Source organism: Brassica napus, chromosome C8, assembly GCF_020379485.1.
Source record: "Brassica napus cultivar Da-Ae chromosome C8, Da-Ae, whole genome shotgun sequence".
Taxonomy (NCBI): Eukaryota; Viridiplantae; Streptophyta; class Magnoliopsida; order Brassicales; family Brassicaceae; genus Brassica; species Brassica napus.
Window position 1 is genome coordinate 38,264,316 of NC_063451.1, and position 14,794 is coordinate 38,279,109.

General features: G+C 34.9%; 1 protein-coding gene across 1 annotated transcript; it reads right to left on the reverse strand.

Annotated features, from left to right (window-relative positions):
• Nucleotides 1-62: 62 nt before the first annotated feature.
• On the reverse strand, nucleotides 63-3,760 carry LOC106432312 (probable sodium/metabolite cotransporter BASS4, chloroplastic). Its single transcript, XM_048764688.1, has 14 exons — nucleotides 3,499-3,760; nucleotides 3,309-3,405; nucleotides 3,118-3,225; nucleotides 2,956-3,023; nucleotides 2,640-2,718; nucleotides 2,118-2,176; nucleotides 1,956-2,024; nucleotides 1,653-1,766; nucleotides 1,451-1,472; nucleotides 1,185-1,252; nucleotides 869-954; nucleotides 586-712; nucleotides 401-502; nucleotides 63-321 (listed from the first exon to the last, which is right to left on the reverse strand). The coding sequence occupies exons 1-14, from the start codon at nucleotides 3,730-3,732 to the stop codon at nucleotides 244-246; spliced, it is 1,311 nt and encodes a 436-aa protein (XP_048620645.1). The 5' UTR covers nucleotides 3,733-3,760; the 3' UTR covers nucleotides 63-243.
• Nucleotides 3,761-14,794: the final 11,034 nt, after the last annotated feature.

Genomic DNA, 14,794 nt, shown 5'->3' on the forward strand with positions numbered 1-14,794 from the left:
CCCCGGTTTAATATTTACTTTTGTTCTTTACTGCTTGTTAGATTTATCTATGAAATTATGGATTGCTTTGTACAATTAACATTTTAATCACCAACGGTTTTGATTAGTGAATACAGTATTTTTTACAACGTTTCAGAAAAATTATACAAATGAATCTGCAAACAATAGGACTCAGTCTGAAACAAAACTCTTCCATGATCTTCAACACAACATTGGTTTCATTGTTTCTATCTCCACCCTTTCTTAACCTGTCTTTACATCAGTGGAAGATGCATTACTCTTCCGGAGCCATACGTTGACAAGAATTGAATCAATCATGATCTACACAAAAGTATGCTAAACAATAAGATTATGCACACAGAAGTTATCATAATGGAAGGGGGACAATGCAACTTTGAACCTGGTTTAAGTGTGCAGCTACGCAAGGAAGAACCAAAAGCCCTGGTTCACCAAATGCGCCACGCAACTGCTCCACCACCGCCACCATTACTGGTAATGTTTTCTATAGGCACGGAAACAAAAAAAAAAAAAACCGAGCCATGACTTTCAAATTAAGAGATCAGATCGGTGAAATTTTGTTGGTACCTGGCTTGCAACTAGCAAAACTGCTGTGCCATTTCCTTTGGAGTTCTTACTATTATAATCACCTGAAAGACCTGAGAGGATCCGGATTGAAAGAGCATTGAATGCTAGTAAAGAGAGATGAAGCAATCTGTACAAGACATAAAGGTTCTTCTGTCAATACGTGTGTTTCCCAATTTCTAGCAAACCACTCATATATGTTCTTAACAACCACACAACTAGAGAACACTCATCTTTTACATGTTATTAATAAAATGATTCATGTTAAAGAAGAATTAATGCATACATTCCAATGCAAATGGCGGCAAGAAAAACCTTAGGCTCAACGGATAATAGCAGTGATCTTGACCTGCTAACTTGGATCCATGGCACCTAGATTGGTAATCATGAGATAAACATACTATCAAGTTCCTTCCAAAAAAAAAAAAAAAGAAGGTAAATGCAATAACAAAGTCAGACCATTTGATAACCATATGATATCTACTATTTGATTCAAGCTTTGAAATGGCATTAGGCACATTAATTTCATGGAATAGTTCTAACTTCCTACGGATAAAGTGTCAACATTAAGATTCCTGCTAGAAATGATTTAGAAGTCTTACCAAACTGAGGCAGATTGCGTTCATTCTCGAAAACAGTTTACGGTTGTTGTCAACAAAGTTTGCGAAACCTGTATCACACATTTCAATAAGAGACTCATTGTCACACTAAAGTGGCTCTCCTCCAAAACTGTTTTCAATAGAGTTAGTCAATTATCATCACTTGTGTATCACATTTGAAAATATTCTAGTTCTAGATGATTAACCATAGAGTTCATATATTCAAATTAGTTTCACCAGAAAGGGGAGAGATAACAAATGAGGCTCACCTTTGAATGTTTCCCGAATAACCTATAACAGATAACACACACAAATATGTCAAAGCCCCACTCTTAAGTGATAAAATAGGGTTTTGGCAACAACCGCCAATGAATACTAAAGCTTTCACAATTAGTGTCCCATATAATAAAAACTGAAATGAAATCATCATTGCAGTAACAAAAGGTAGGTCACACAGAAAGATGGTCTCACCTTGCCAATGATCAAAGGGATTAACAGAGTAACTATAAGACTTCTGAATAGTTGGTCAGTGGGAAACGAGACCCCTACTCCTCCGGCTATGTATCTTGATACCCAAAACGGAATCTGATAAAATGTGTCAAGCCAACCATGTTAGCATCAGTGACTGAAATCATAATGCAAGACCTTATGCTATTTTGAAACAATTGCCTAGCAATCCCTGAATAGACCAGGAAGCAAACTGACTAGAACTATAATTGATTCAGAATGATCAATTCCTAGTTTCAAAGGGGTAACAGATAATTATGTACTTACAGTTAAAATGCCTAACAAGTTGGATGCCACAGTGACCGCCAGAGCAAGAGCAGAGTTTCCCCCAGCAAGCTGAATTGGAATTGTGGTAAGTTAATGGAGAACGCAGAAAAAAACAATTATGCACAAAATATTGATTTTGGAAAAATATATCAAACTGAGTACGTGAGTGAGGGCAACACCACTTGATAAGGTGGTTGGCATACAGCAAAATATACCTAGCCCTGTAAATATGTATGATGACATAGTTAAGTTTTAGAGTCCTCAAATCTGTTTTGAGCGTCAATTAAGTGATTAACTGAAGAATAAAGTATCAAGAGAAAAAACTATAGGGCACTAACTAATCAAGTTGCATTTAATATTATGCAACTTGTAAGCTTTTCCTGCCCGTCACTCTTAAATAGAAATTGAATAAGATCTAAACAAGACATCAATGTGGATGCTGTTGGATACAAAATCACAAAGGAAATGAAATTGGCTCTTTGGTCAACCAGTATCATCAATCTGTCTCAGAAACTAAAACTAGTTGTACATGTAAAACTGGTGGCTATCTATCAAACCAGAAACAAATTTACTCAAACTGTAGATTTCCTTACGGTAAACCAATGCAAGTCAGTTATAAAGCAGTATCAATCAGGAAAGAGCATGATCTTTATTCTAGTTGAAGAGAGAGAGAGACAGAGTAACCTGTAACAAGCTCCTGAGGTTGGAGTTGGAATAGCATAACTAGCCTTGAGAAGGATGGAGTGAGCAACAAAATAGAGGCCTGAAAAGGAGAGAAAAATCTTAATTATGTAGTATATAACTAACATAAGCTAAGAAAAATCACTACCAAAAGATCAAACATTCTGCAAGTCATAAAACATGACTGAAGAAAAGTACATTGGGGACAATAAGGGGTTTCTACTCATTACATTGTCTTATTAGCAGAGGAGATCTAAACTAGAGAAAAGATGAACCATTCAGAGAAGGTATGAAAGCTAAACAGGAATCAAGAACATACTAGACCGAAGATACCAAGAGGCCATCCTTTCACAGCAGCACCAATCGCTTCAGTACGTAAAGTCAACCCTGCTCCACAACACAGAGAATGAGTACACTGTGGACTTATCAGCTATATCAACATGAAGACAGAGAAATGGTACATATAGAATGATAGAATCACCTGAGATAATAAAGATCCCACATGTGCTGAACTTTGAAAGAGAGTATTTGTCTGCAAGACAGCCAAGAGATGGGTTTGCAAAACCCATTCCCACACCAGTAACAAGAGCTGTAAACAATTAACCCACATTGCACATCAAGAAGTAAGGCAAAAAAAAAAACAAAGAATGCTTAAGAAGAATGTAATTTTACCTAGAGGCAAGAAATTATCTGAAGCAAAACTCAGCAACTCATTCCCAAAATGGTAACTTTTAGCAGAAGCTGAGACCCCTCCTCCATCACCACCTACCTATGGAACAAAACAATTTGGTCTCCAACGAGTTAAAAACAAGTTCTTTTCAACAAAGTTTAGATCATTTCAATGAGGGCAGCGATGGAGAACCTTTTCTGAAGGTTGGCAAGCTCGAATGAATCTAGGAACGGTAGGAGTTCGTCTTCCGCAGGGCTCTAGGTAGCGGCTTCCTGGATACAGTGGTTGGCGGCAGCAGGGGAATGGGTTTCGGGTTGAAGCCAGCATACTAGCTATGGTCGCCATTGGAAGAGTCGGAGTTGAGTTACTGAGCAAAAAAAAAAAGATAAGATCTTTATTTTGAAGTGTGGCTGCGTTATTCTGCATTCAAGAGTTATCACACTAATACCATTTGACACTTAGTGATTTTGGACCTCTGGAGGCGGGGTTATAGCTGGAGATACTTAAAATGATAATAAGAATTTTAAGTTCTATAGTTATTGTTTAATGATTGTAAGAATTTTAAATTTTATAGTTATTGTTTAATTTTAGATTTTGATAGAATCGTAGAATCATTAAAACTCAAACAATAACTATAGAATTTAAAATTCTTACAATCATTTTAAGTATAGCTCCAGCTAACACTCCCGCCTCCAATTTTAAAATGATTGCAAGAATTTGTGTAACCATTTAAAAAGTTTGAGTATTAATGATTCTACAATTCTATCAAAATCTAATGTTACTGAGATTTGAATTCTTAACATTTTAGCTTACGAAACAAAACTTTTAAAGTATTGCATATATCCTCCCGAAGATTTTTAAAATCATTGTACTATAATAGTTTCATAGATTTTTTAAAATATGAAAAACTCATTATAATTCTTTATAAATTTAAGAAATCTTTTCATTCTTGAAATCAACCAACTCTACATGAATTCATTTCCCACTAACATTTTCTAAATTGGAATGAAAATTTTGGTTCAAGTTCATTTTGAGGTCATTTCTCTAAATAATTAGTATATGTATTTTTCTTGACCACAACATAAGAATTTGATACAAAACAAACATTTACCAATTGGCTACACCACAGCTTTCAACATAACAATATAGTGATTCCATATGAATTGGTCTCATTTATAATATCACCCCATATACACATAGATACGGTAAAAAACATAGACAAAAAACATAAAAAGATAGCTATGGAGATGCTGAGCAAAAAAAATTTCTTTTTCGACTGAATGTTGAGCAAATTGACCAAAGAAGTAAGAGCAAACAACCTCAACATCTCTCGCCTCATCTTCAAATTCCTCTTTTTTTCATTCAACATATGTGCAATTGGTTAGTAGTCAAGTCGTTCACCAAAAACTTATGACTTTGATCTACCTGCCAAATTTTGTTTGATCTCGAGTCAATCTAAAATCAAAAGCAACAATATAGGCCATATCAACATATGCTTAAACCAACAACACATAAAAAAGAAGCACAAACAAGTCATAAACTAAACACATAAACAACTTTTTGAGTTTTACATCAACAAAAGTCATAGAGTTTCCACACAACAAAATACAAACATAAACAACCTTTGAGTTTAACATCAGCGAAAGACAATCATCAGAATAGAGTTTTTGAGTTTAACATCAACAATAGACAAACATCAGAACATGGTTTTGAGTTTTCACATCAACAAAAGACAAACAAAACCATATATAAAATTAGATATTTAAGGCAAAAGAGACCTAAAGGTTATCTAGGTAGCACTCAAGTACTTAGTTCCTACACATGGATGAAGCATTTCTTGGAATCCTTCGAATTTTTCTTGATAGATTCAGACGAGTCTCAAGATTTCCATCACAGTAAACCATAACTCTTTTAAGATGAGGCATGGTCACCAAGAAGTGTCTCACCACGCAGCAAAGCTGTCCATATCTAAAGCAGATTGGTCAAAGTCGTAGATCTTCAAAACCTTCACCGGAGATGTTTCTAGGCAAGAATGATATGCTTCAACGAGTGAAACAAAACCCAGAGCTTTATAATCTGCAGTTGTATCATCGTGTAGTTTAGACTGGTAAATGAACTTTCACATTGGAAGCAAAGGAAATAACATGGTGGACAATGCCGATTTTCAATTTCACAAGAAAATTTGCAACAAAGATGCTTTTTGGCAGCCCATTATAATCATAAGACAATTCAGTGAAGCAAAATGTGAGATTGGTTACGCGTTTGTTCAATGCGAAGTTGATCCAACTATTGGCCGCTTGGAACAGAAGTGTAACCAATTTCAATTTTTTTCTTCAATGAGTTGTCTGATAATAATTATCAGCTAACAACAAACATCTTTGTTACAAAATGCATTATGAAATTGTTATCTCTGTTTTTATGTTATATGGTTAGTATCATTATGATTAACATTATAATTTATTTTGAAAAATTACACAAATTAATTTTTGGGCAATTTTTTTCATTTCCTTTTTGATTAAGGGTTTAGCTTCTAGGAACACACTGAATTTGTATGTGTGATCACTATCTTATAAGATAAGCTTATCAAAATTGAAATTTATTTGAATGAAAGTGCTTACCTTGTACAAACTAAACAAATGGATTTAGTCTCACATAGCATATTTATCATTCATATCACTTTATATTTTCACAACCATTTGATCAATCATATGTCAACTTTAAGAACCTTAAAAATCTAGTACCACTAATTTGAATCTCAACATCATTAAGATGGTCTTCAAATTTGGAAAATCAATGTTATAGTTATGAGTAATGATGCATTTATATTCTTAGTAATATCTATTATTATAAAAAAATGTTTGTGACTCTCCTGTGAGGACACGTCAGATGCCACGTCAGAAAGTCGAGTCTTCTGGTTGTGACACGTGTCCCATTTTTCCAAAACGCACCACTTCATTTAAATCACTACGCAATCGGGTTTCGCTGGGCTTCTATCGTCAATTTCGTTTCTTTCATTACGGATCTCTTTAAATGGGCTATACGGCTGATTTAGTGGTGGGCTTTAACGTTCAATTATTTTGTGGGCTAGGAAACACATTATTTGGGCTAACCAAACAAAATCTAATAGTTTACCATCTTCAGACTTTCGTCTTCTTCTTCTTCGATGAGTTTTAGGGTTCGTCGTTATATGAACTTGACTAGGTCAAACTCCAATGGAGGTTCTAAGTGGTTGCCCGTGTCAAATATTCGTGTTGGATCTCTTTGTTGGTCTCCTTCCTGGCGTTTCTTCTCCGATTCATTGCTTGTGATACGTTACGGGATTAAGTGGTTCATCACCACTAACAGCCTTCTTTACTCCTTGGAACCACTTCATCCACAATTACTATTCAAAACTTCTCATCTCCCTTCAAGGCGGTGCAAGTTCACCTATAAAAAAGTCTCTCTTCTTCCCATAAACATCATCCTCAACAATCCTATTACAATCCAAACTTTGTTCTTAGTAAAATGACTAACTCATTCTTGCTAATCTGAAGACGGGAAGTTAGCCAGAAACATCAAACACGGTGGCGAACTCATGGTTTTAGATATGCTCCTCCAGGATGCTAAGGTGATTCTGTTCTAATAAATCATGTTCATCGTTATTTTTGAACACATCTGCATTTAGATTCATATTTATCAAAACCTGAGCAGTTGCACTTCTCTTTCTCTCAGGACAGAAGCATCAACTACGTCAAGCCTGTCTGACTGCTTCAGCTTTCGTCTCCTCTTTCCCTCATGTAACTCCACCAAATCCACTCTTTTGATCGGTGGTGGAGAAGGCTAAGTTTGCATTCGGAATGTCTATCTCCGAGCTCCAAGAGTGCATTCCGTCACGACATAGATGGTTAACAACCTCCATAATAGGCTTAGACAGAGACGCCTCCAGCTCCTAGATACATATGTTTTGTGCTTCTTTTTCTTCTTTCCAATCTATTTTAATTATTTGGAATTATTTGTTCTTAGACCTGTTTTGATTTCTTTAAGATTGAATTTTGTTAGTGGCCAAGTACTCGGTGGCACAGGTTCTCCAGTGAAGTTCGGAGCGACGGGTCTGGTCTGTTGTCCTACTCTTTTACGACACACCAGAAAGGTGAGTGAGAAGTTCCATCTCATTGGTTACATATATACTGCAAAGTATCTTTTATTCCTCCAAGTATGCATCTTTATGGAGTTTTGTAGCTGGCCATTAAGTGTTTAGTGTAACCAGTCTTTTAAGCTTCATTCATGTCAATGACCGGCTAACAGCAAAGGAGGAATTCAAAGGGAAGTGATGGTTATGAGCTCTTTGGAATCTATTGTAAACTTCTACCTGTCCGGATGTGCAGATTTTATACGATCTCAATGTTGTCAAGGTTATATGTTTCAGGTTCTGAATTTCCTGTTATCTAATATATTATGAAATTGGTATTAATAACTGCACTTCTCTCTAATTCCTACTAAGTATTACATCTCATTTGTTGAACCGCACATATATTATATAAAACCTGACCATTTAGAGTTGTGTGTTGGAATTATATAAAATTTGACCATTTAGAAGTGTGTGTTGAGATACTTTGGTTTCTTTTTGTTTCTTCCCGATTTTTTTCTTTTCTAGGTTTGGTGGAGACGACGAAGATGTCCAAGGGCTTGAGGGAGAAGGTGCCATTTGTGCTGGGCATTGAGTTCGATCCCAGGCGGCGATGAGGCTTTACACGAGAAAGGGAGAGGAGTGCGATAAGATTCATTTGCTTCAAGGGATGCAAGGTGTGGAAGCGGTGGCGAAGAGGTTCTTCTTCGCGTATAAGCAGGTGGTTGCGGCGGTGATGGGGAGCGCGGAGACGAACACGGAGTGTGACTCGGTGAGGCAGATATTCATGGAGCCGGCGTATTTACCCAGTCTTGATGCGGATAAGACGTTCTTGGGAGAGTTCTGGAGCCACGTTGGATGAAGAAAAGAAGGAACAAAACAATTCTTTAATACCGCTGGTTTTTTATATAAATTGGTGACTAGATGTAACTTAATGAAATTTTGTAATATTTGAATACAATTCATTTTATACGATCTACGGTTTTTCTTATTAGGACAAACAAGAATTGCAGTCCATGACTGAGAATGCATACAAGACCTATGACTAAAGCAGATAAGAAAGTTTTATTTTCGCTTATCAGAATCGGATCCGGTAACTCAACTTTGTTGAAAAACATTATTCAACCAGTATATCACAAGACAATGTGTGTTTGGTCAGGATCGGTCATATTCTTAATCTATATATTGAGTGGTTGATTAACGAGTAAAGACCAGTCTATGTTGACTAATCGTCAACAAATTAACACCTATCCTTTTTAAGTGTGAGTATATGGACTATGTGAGAAAAACACAATTCCACTATCTGTATACTACATTCTAGATCATAATGGGTTATGAGATATCAGAGAGCCTATATGAGAATCTACGAAAGGGGTTATGACTTATGAGAACTTGATGATTACTTTTTTGTAAGAGTATAATATTTGCGCTATTCTCTGCCTTAATTTTGAAACCAAAATACCTAGGTTAGTGTGCATTAATATGAAGCGTAAGAAAAGTCGAAGCAGTGAGGCTAAGGCCATTCACATTAATGATTTCTCAGCTAAACTCTTTTAACACATATATTTGTATTTAATTTGAAAATGTTTCAGAAGCCTGAATTTCACATCAAAATCTCTCAAGTGATACTCTAAACCCGCTAGTTAGGCTACTTAAGCTATTTGTTCGGTTTTGAGCTTTAGGATATTTTTCGGTATGACACGTTTGGACATACCAAACGAAATATTCATCACAATATTATCGATGATAATTAAAAATTGTGCAATACATTTATTAATAAATACTTCACAAATAAAATAGATTTTCATACGGACACGTATCCGTATCTTTACATATATTCTTACATGACATGTGACGAGGAGGAGTTAGTGTTGGAGTACAATTTTTGCGTTCTGAAGTTCCTTTTTTGCAAGTTTCATAATTTTTTTGTAACACACAACTTTCATACTATATATATCAAATAAATTGAATTTAGTGGTACATGCGAGTAATTGGTCTGTCAAATATATCAATGACGCTATCACTTATTCTAACATCAAATCCCAAAACTTAGTTTGCTAAAATTATAGAATAAATGATAAGCTTCGTATAAATTCTAATATTTGAAAATATTATTTTATATTGCTTTGTATTTATTTCGTTATTCAAAAGAAACACGAACAAATGTACTCAGGTACGCGAACATTATAAGTCATACATGTATTACATTTTTTGCTAAAAAACATGCATTACATTTTCTCAACTCTCACGCTCCCAAAATTTTAAACTCCATAAAACGAGAAAAAATAACTATGAAATTGATGACTCTTTAGTTTACGTTTTCCTGCGAACTTAAACTAAAGTAAAATGATCTTTATATATGTAAAAATATAAAAAACACTCAGCTATTGGAATAAGTAAAGTAAATAATTTTTTTTTTGAACAACTGAAATTTCATAAAATAAAGTGGTCTCAGGGCCAAACGTAAAATAAATTATAAGTTGTATTATATCACTTCAGTGTAACTAAAAGAACAATTAAAAATTGATTAGCTCATGTATTATGTTTTAAAATAAATTATTTTAATAAGTGAACAACTTTAATATTAAATCATCAAATAACTGCTGTTTAATTTTTGTATCAATTGTTCAAAATTATTTACTATTTGTTCATCCAATATTTTTTGTGTTAGAAAATTAAATATCTGAAAACTATACTATCATATACATATTCAAAATAAATTCAAAATGATAAATCTGAAAACTAGATCCTTGGTCTCTCTAAGAAGGAGAAGAAAAAAGAAGAGAAATATCTATGGGGTTATAGTTTTTAATCACTTCACTAGGTTAGAGTTTCTAGAGTTTATGGGGTTATAGTTTTTAATCACTTCACTAGGTTAGAGTTTCTAGAGTTACAAAATTAGCATTTTATATGACTTTATGTAATAATATATAACATAACTAAACATTTTATAGGGATACAAGAGATGTAAAATTTCAGTTCTATAGAATTATTCAAACATGGTAATATATAACATTTCACAAAAAATATATTCTAATAACTACAAAGCTATATACAAACAAAACAGACATTAAAAAATTTTAAAAAAATGTTAGATGCAAATTTGTTCGAATTTGGGAAACATTGTTTTGGCTCTAAAAACTCAGATTCATGTGTCAAATTTTCTTAGTACTTGAAAAGACTACAACTTTTTTTTACCAGGAAAAGACATAAACTTTATAACTTACATTGTTGTTGCTTGCTTTTATGTTAACTGTATATTTGTTGTGAGCTCATGGTGGTTATACATTTACAGGTTTTTGATCTTACGTAATAATACATTTACGTAATAATGTTGAGATCTGTGCTTACGGTTGTTGTCAATTGATGTATTTTTATGAAATTTTATAAAAATACATTTACCAATTGGCTACACCACAGCTTTCAACATAACAATATAGTGGTTCCATATGAATTGTCTCATTTATAATATCACCATATATACACATAGATACGGTAAAAAACATAAACAAAAAACATAAAAAGATAGCTATGGAGATGCTGAGCAAAAAAAATTTCTTTTTCGACTGAATGTTGAGCAAATTGACCAAAGAAGTAAGAGCAAACAACCTCAACATCTCTCGCCTCATCTTCAAATTCCTCTTTTTTTCATTCAACATATGTGCAATTGGTTAGTAGTCAAGTCGTTCACCAAAAACTTATGACTTTGATCTACCTGCCAAAGTTTGTTTGATCTCGAGTCAATCTAAAATCAAAAGCAACAATATAGGCCATATCAACATATGCTTAAACCAACAACACATAAAAAAGAAGCACAAACAAGTCATAAACTAAACACATAAACAACTTTTTGAGTTTTACATCAACAAAAGTCATAGAGTTTCCACACAACAAAATACAAACATAAACAACCTTTGAGTTTAACATCAGCGAAAGACAATCATCAGAATAGAGTTTTTGAGTTTAACATCAACAATAGACAAACATCAGAACATGGTTTTGAGTTTTCACATCAACAAAAGACAAACAGAACCATATATAAAATTAGATATTTAAGGCAAAAGAGACCTAAAGGTTATCTAGGTAGCACTCAAGTACTTAGTTCCTACACATGGATGAAGCATTTCTTGGAATCCTTCGAATTTTTCTTGATAGATTCAGACGAGTCTCAAGATTTCCATCACAGTAAACCATAACTCTTTTAAGATGAGGCATGGTCACCAAGAAGTGTCTCACCACGCAGCAAAGCTGTCCATATCTAAAGCAGATTGGTCAAAGTCGTAGATCTTCAAAACCTTCACCGGAGATGTTTCTAGGCAAGAATGATATGCTTCAACGAGTGAAACAAAATCCAGAGCTTTATAATCTGCAGTTGTATCATCGTGTAGTTTAGACTGGTAAATGAACTTTCACATTGGAAGCAAAGGAAATAACATGGTGGACAATGCCGATTTTCAATTTCACAAGAAAATTTGCAACAAAAATGCTTTTTAGCAGCCCATTATAATCATAAGACAATTCAGTGAAGCAAAATGTGAGATTGGTTACGCGTTTGTTCAATGCGGAGTTGATCCAACTATTGGCCGCTTGGAACAGAAGTGTAACCAATTTCAATTTTTTTCTTCAATGAGTTGTCTGATAATAATTATCAGCTAACAACAAACATCTTTGTTACAAAATGCATTATGAAATTGTTATCTCTGTTTTTATGTTATATGGTTAGTATCATTATGATTAACATTATAATTTATTTTGAAAAATTACACAAATTAATTTTTGGGCAATTTTTTTCATTTCCTTTTTGATTAAGGGTTTAGCTTCTAGGAACACACTGAATTTGTATGTGTGATCACTATCTTATAAGATAAGCTTATCAAAATTGAAATTTATTTGAATGAAAGTGCTTACCTTGTACAAACTAAACAAATGGATTTAGTCTCACATAGCATATTTATCATTCATATCACTTTATATTTTCACAACCATTTGATCAATCATATGTCAACTTTAAGAACCTTAAAAATCTAGTACCACTAATTTGAATCTCAACATCATTAAGATGGTCTTCAAATTTGGAAAATCAATGTTATAGTTATGAGTAATGATGCATTTATATTCTTAGTAATATCTATTATTATAAAAAAATGTTTGTGACTCTCCTGTGAAGACACGTCAGATGCCACGTCAGAAAGTCGAGTCTTCTGGTTGTGACACGTGTCCCATTTTTCCAAAACGCACCACTTCATTTAAATCTACGCAATCGGGTTTCGCTGGGCTTCTATCGTCAATTTCGTTTATTTCATTACGGATCTCTTTAAATGGGCTATACGACTGATTTAGTGGTGGGCTTTAACGTTCAATTATTTTGTGGGCTAGGAAACACATTATTTGGGCTAACCAAACAAAATCTAATAGTTTACCATCTTCAGACTTTCGTCTTCTTCTTCTTCGATGAGTTTTAGGGTTCGTCGTTATATGAACTTGACTAGGTCAAACTCCAATGGAGGTTCTAAGTGGTTGCCCGTGTCAAATATTCGTGTTGGATCTCTTTGTCGGTCTCCTTCCTGGCGTTTCTTCTCCGATTCATTGCTTGTGATACGTTACGGGATTAAGTGGTTCATCACCACTAACAGCCTTCTTTACTCCTTGGAACCACTTCATCCACAATTACTATTCAAAACTTCTCATCTCCCTTCAAGGCGGTGCAAGTTCACCTATAAAAAGGTCTCTCTTCTTCCCATAAACATCATCCTCAACAATCCTATTACAATCCAAACTTTGTTCTTAGTAAAATGACTAACTCATTCTTGCTGATCTGAAGACGGGAAGTTAGCCAGAAACATCAAACACGGTGGCGAACTCATGGTTTTAGATATGCTCCTCCAGGATGCTAAGGTGATTCTGTTCTAATAAATCATGTTCATCGTTATTTTTGAACACATCTGCATTTAGATTCATATTTATCAAAACCTGAGCAGTTGCACTTCTCTTTCTCTCAGGACAGAAGCATCAACTACGTCAAGCCTGTCTGACTGCTTCAGCTTTCGTCTCCTCTTTCCCTCATGTAACTCCACCAAATCCACTCTTTTGATCGGTGGTGGAGAAGGCTAAGTTTGCATTCGGAATGTCTATCTCCGAGCTCCAAGAGTGCATTCCGTCACGACATAGATGGTTAACAACCTCCATAATAGGCTTAGACAGAGACGCCTCCAGCTCCTAGATACATATGTTTTGTGCTTCTTTTTCTTCTTTCCAATCTATTTTAATTATTTGGAATTATTTGTTCTTAGACCTGTTTTGATTTCTTTAAGATTGAATTTTGTTAGTGGCCAAGTACTCGGTGGCACAGGTTCTCCAGTGAAGTTCGGAGCGACGGGTCTGGTCTGTTGTCCTACTCTTTTACGACACACCAGAAAGGTGAGTGAGAAGTTCCATCTCATTGGTTACATATATACTGCAAAGTATCTTTTATTCCTCCAAGTATGCATCTTTATGGAGTTTTGTAGCTGGCCATTAAGTGTTTAGTGTAACCAGTCTTTTAAGCTTCATTCATGTCAATGACCGGCTAACAGCAAAGGAGGAATTCAAAGGGAAGTGATGGTTATGAGCTCTTTGGAATCTATTGTAAACTTCTACCTGTCCGGATGTGCAGATTTTATACGATCTCAATGTTGTCAAGGTTATATGTTTCAGGTTCTGAATTTCCTGTTATCTAATATATTATGAAATTGGTATTAATAACTGCACTTCTCTCTAATTCCTACTAAGTATTACATCTCATTTGTTGAACCGCACATATATTATATAAAACCTGACCATTTAGAGTTGTGTGTTGGAATTATATAAAATTTGACCATTTAGAAGTGTGTGTTGAGATACTTTGGTTTCTTTTTGTTTCTTCCCGATTTTTTTCTTTTCTAGGTTTGGTGGAGACGACGAAGATGTCCAAGGGCTTGAGGGAGAAGGTGCCATTTGTGCTGGGCATTGAGTTCGATCCCAGGCGGCGATGAGGCTTTACACGAGAAAGGGAGAGGAGTGCGATAAGATTCATTTGCTTCAAGGGATGCAAGGTGTGGAAGCGGTGGCGAAGAGGTTCTTCTTCGCGTATAAGCAGGTGGTTGCGGCGGTGATGGGGAGCGCGGAGACGAACACGGAGTGTGACTCGGTGAGGCAGATATTCATGGAGCCGGCGTATTTACCCAGTCTTGATGCGGATAAGACGTTCTTGGGAGAGTTCTGGAGCCACGTTGGATGAAGAAAAGAAGGAACAAAACAATTCTTTAATACCGCTGGTTTTTTATATAAATTGGTGACTAGATGTAACTTAATGAAATTTTGTAATATTTGAATACAATTCATTTTATACGATCTACGGTTTTTCTT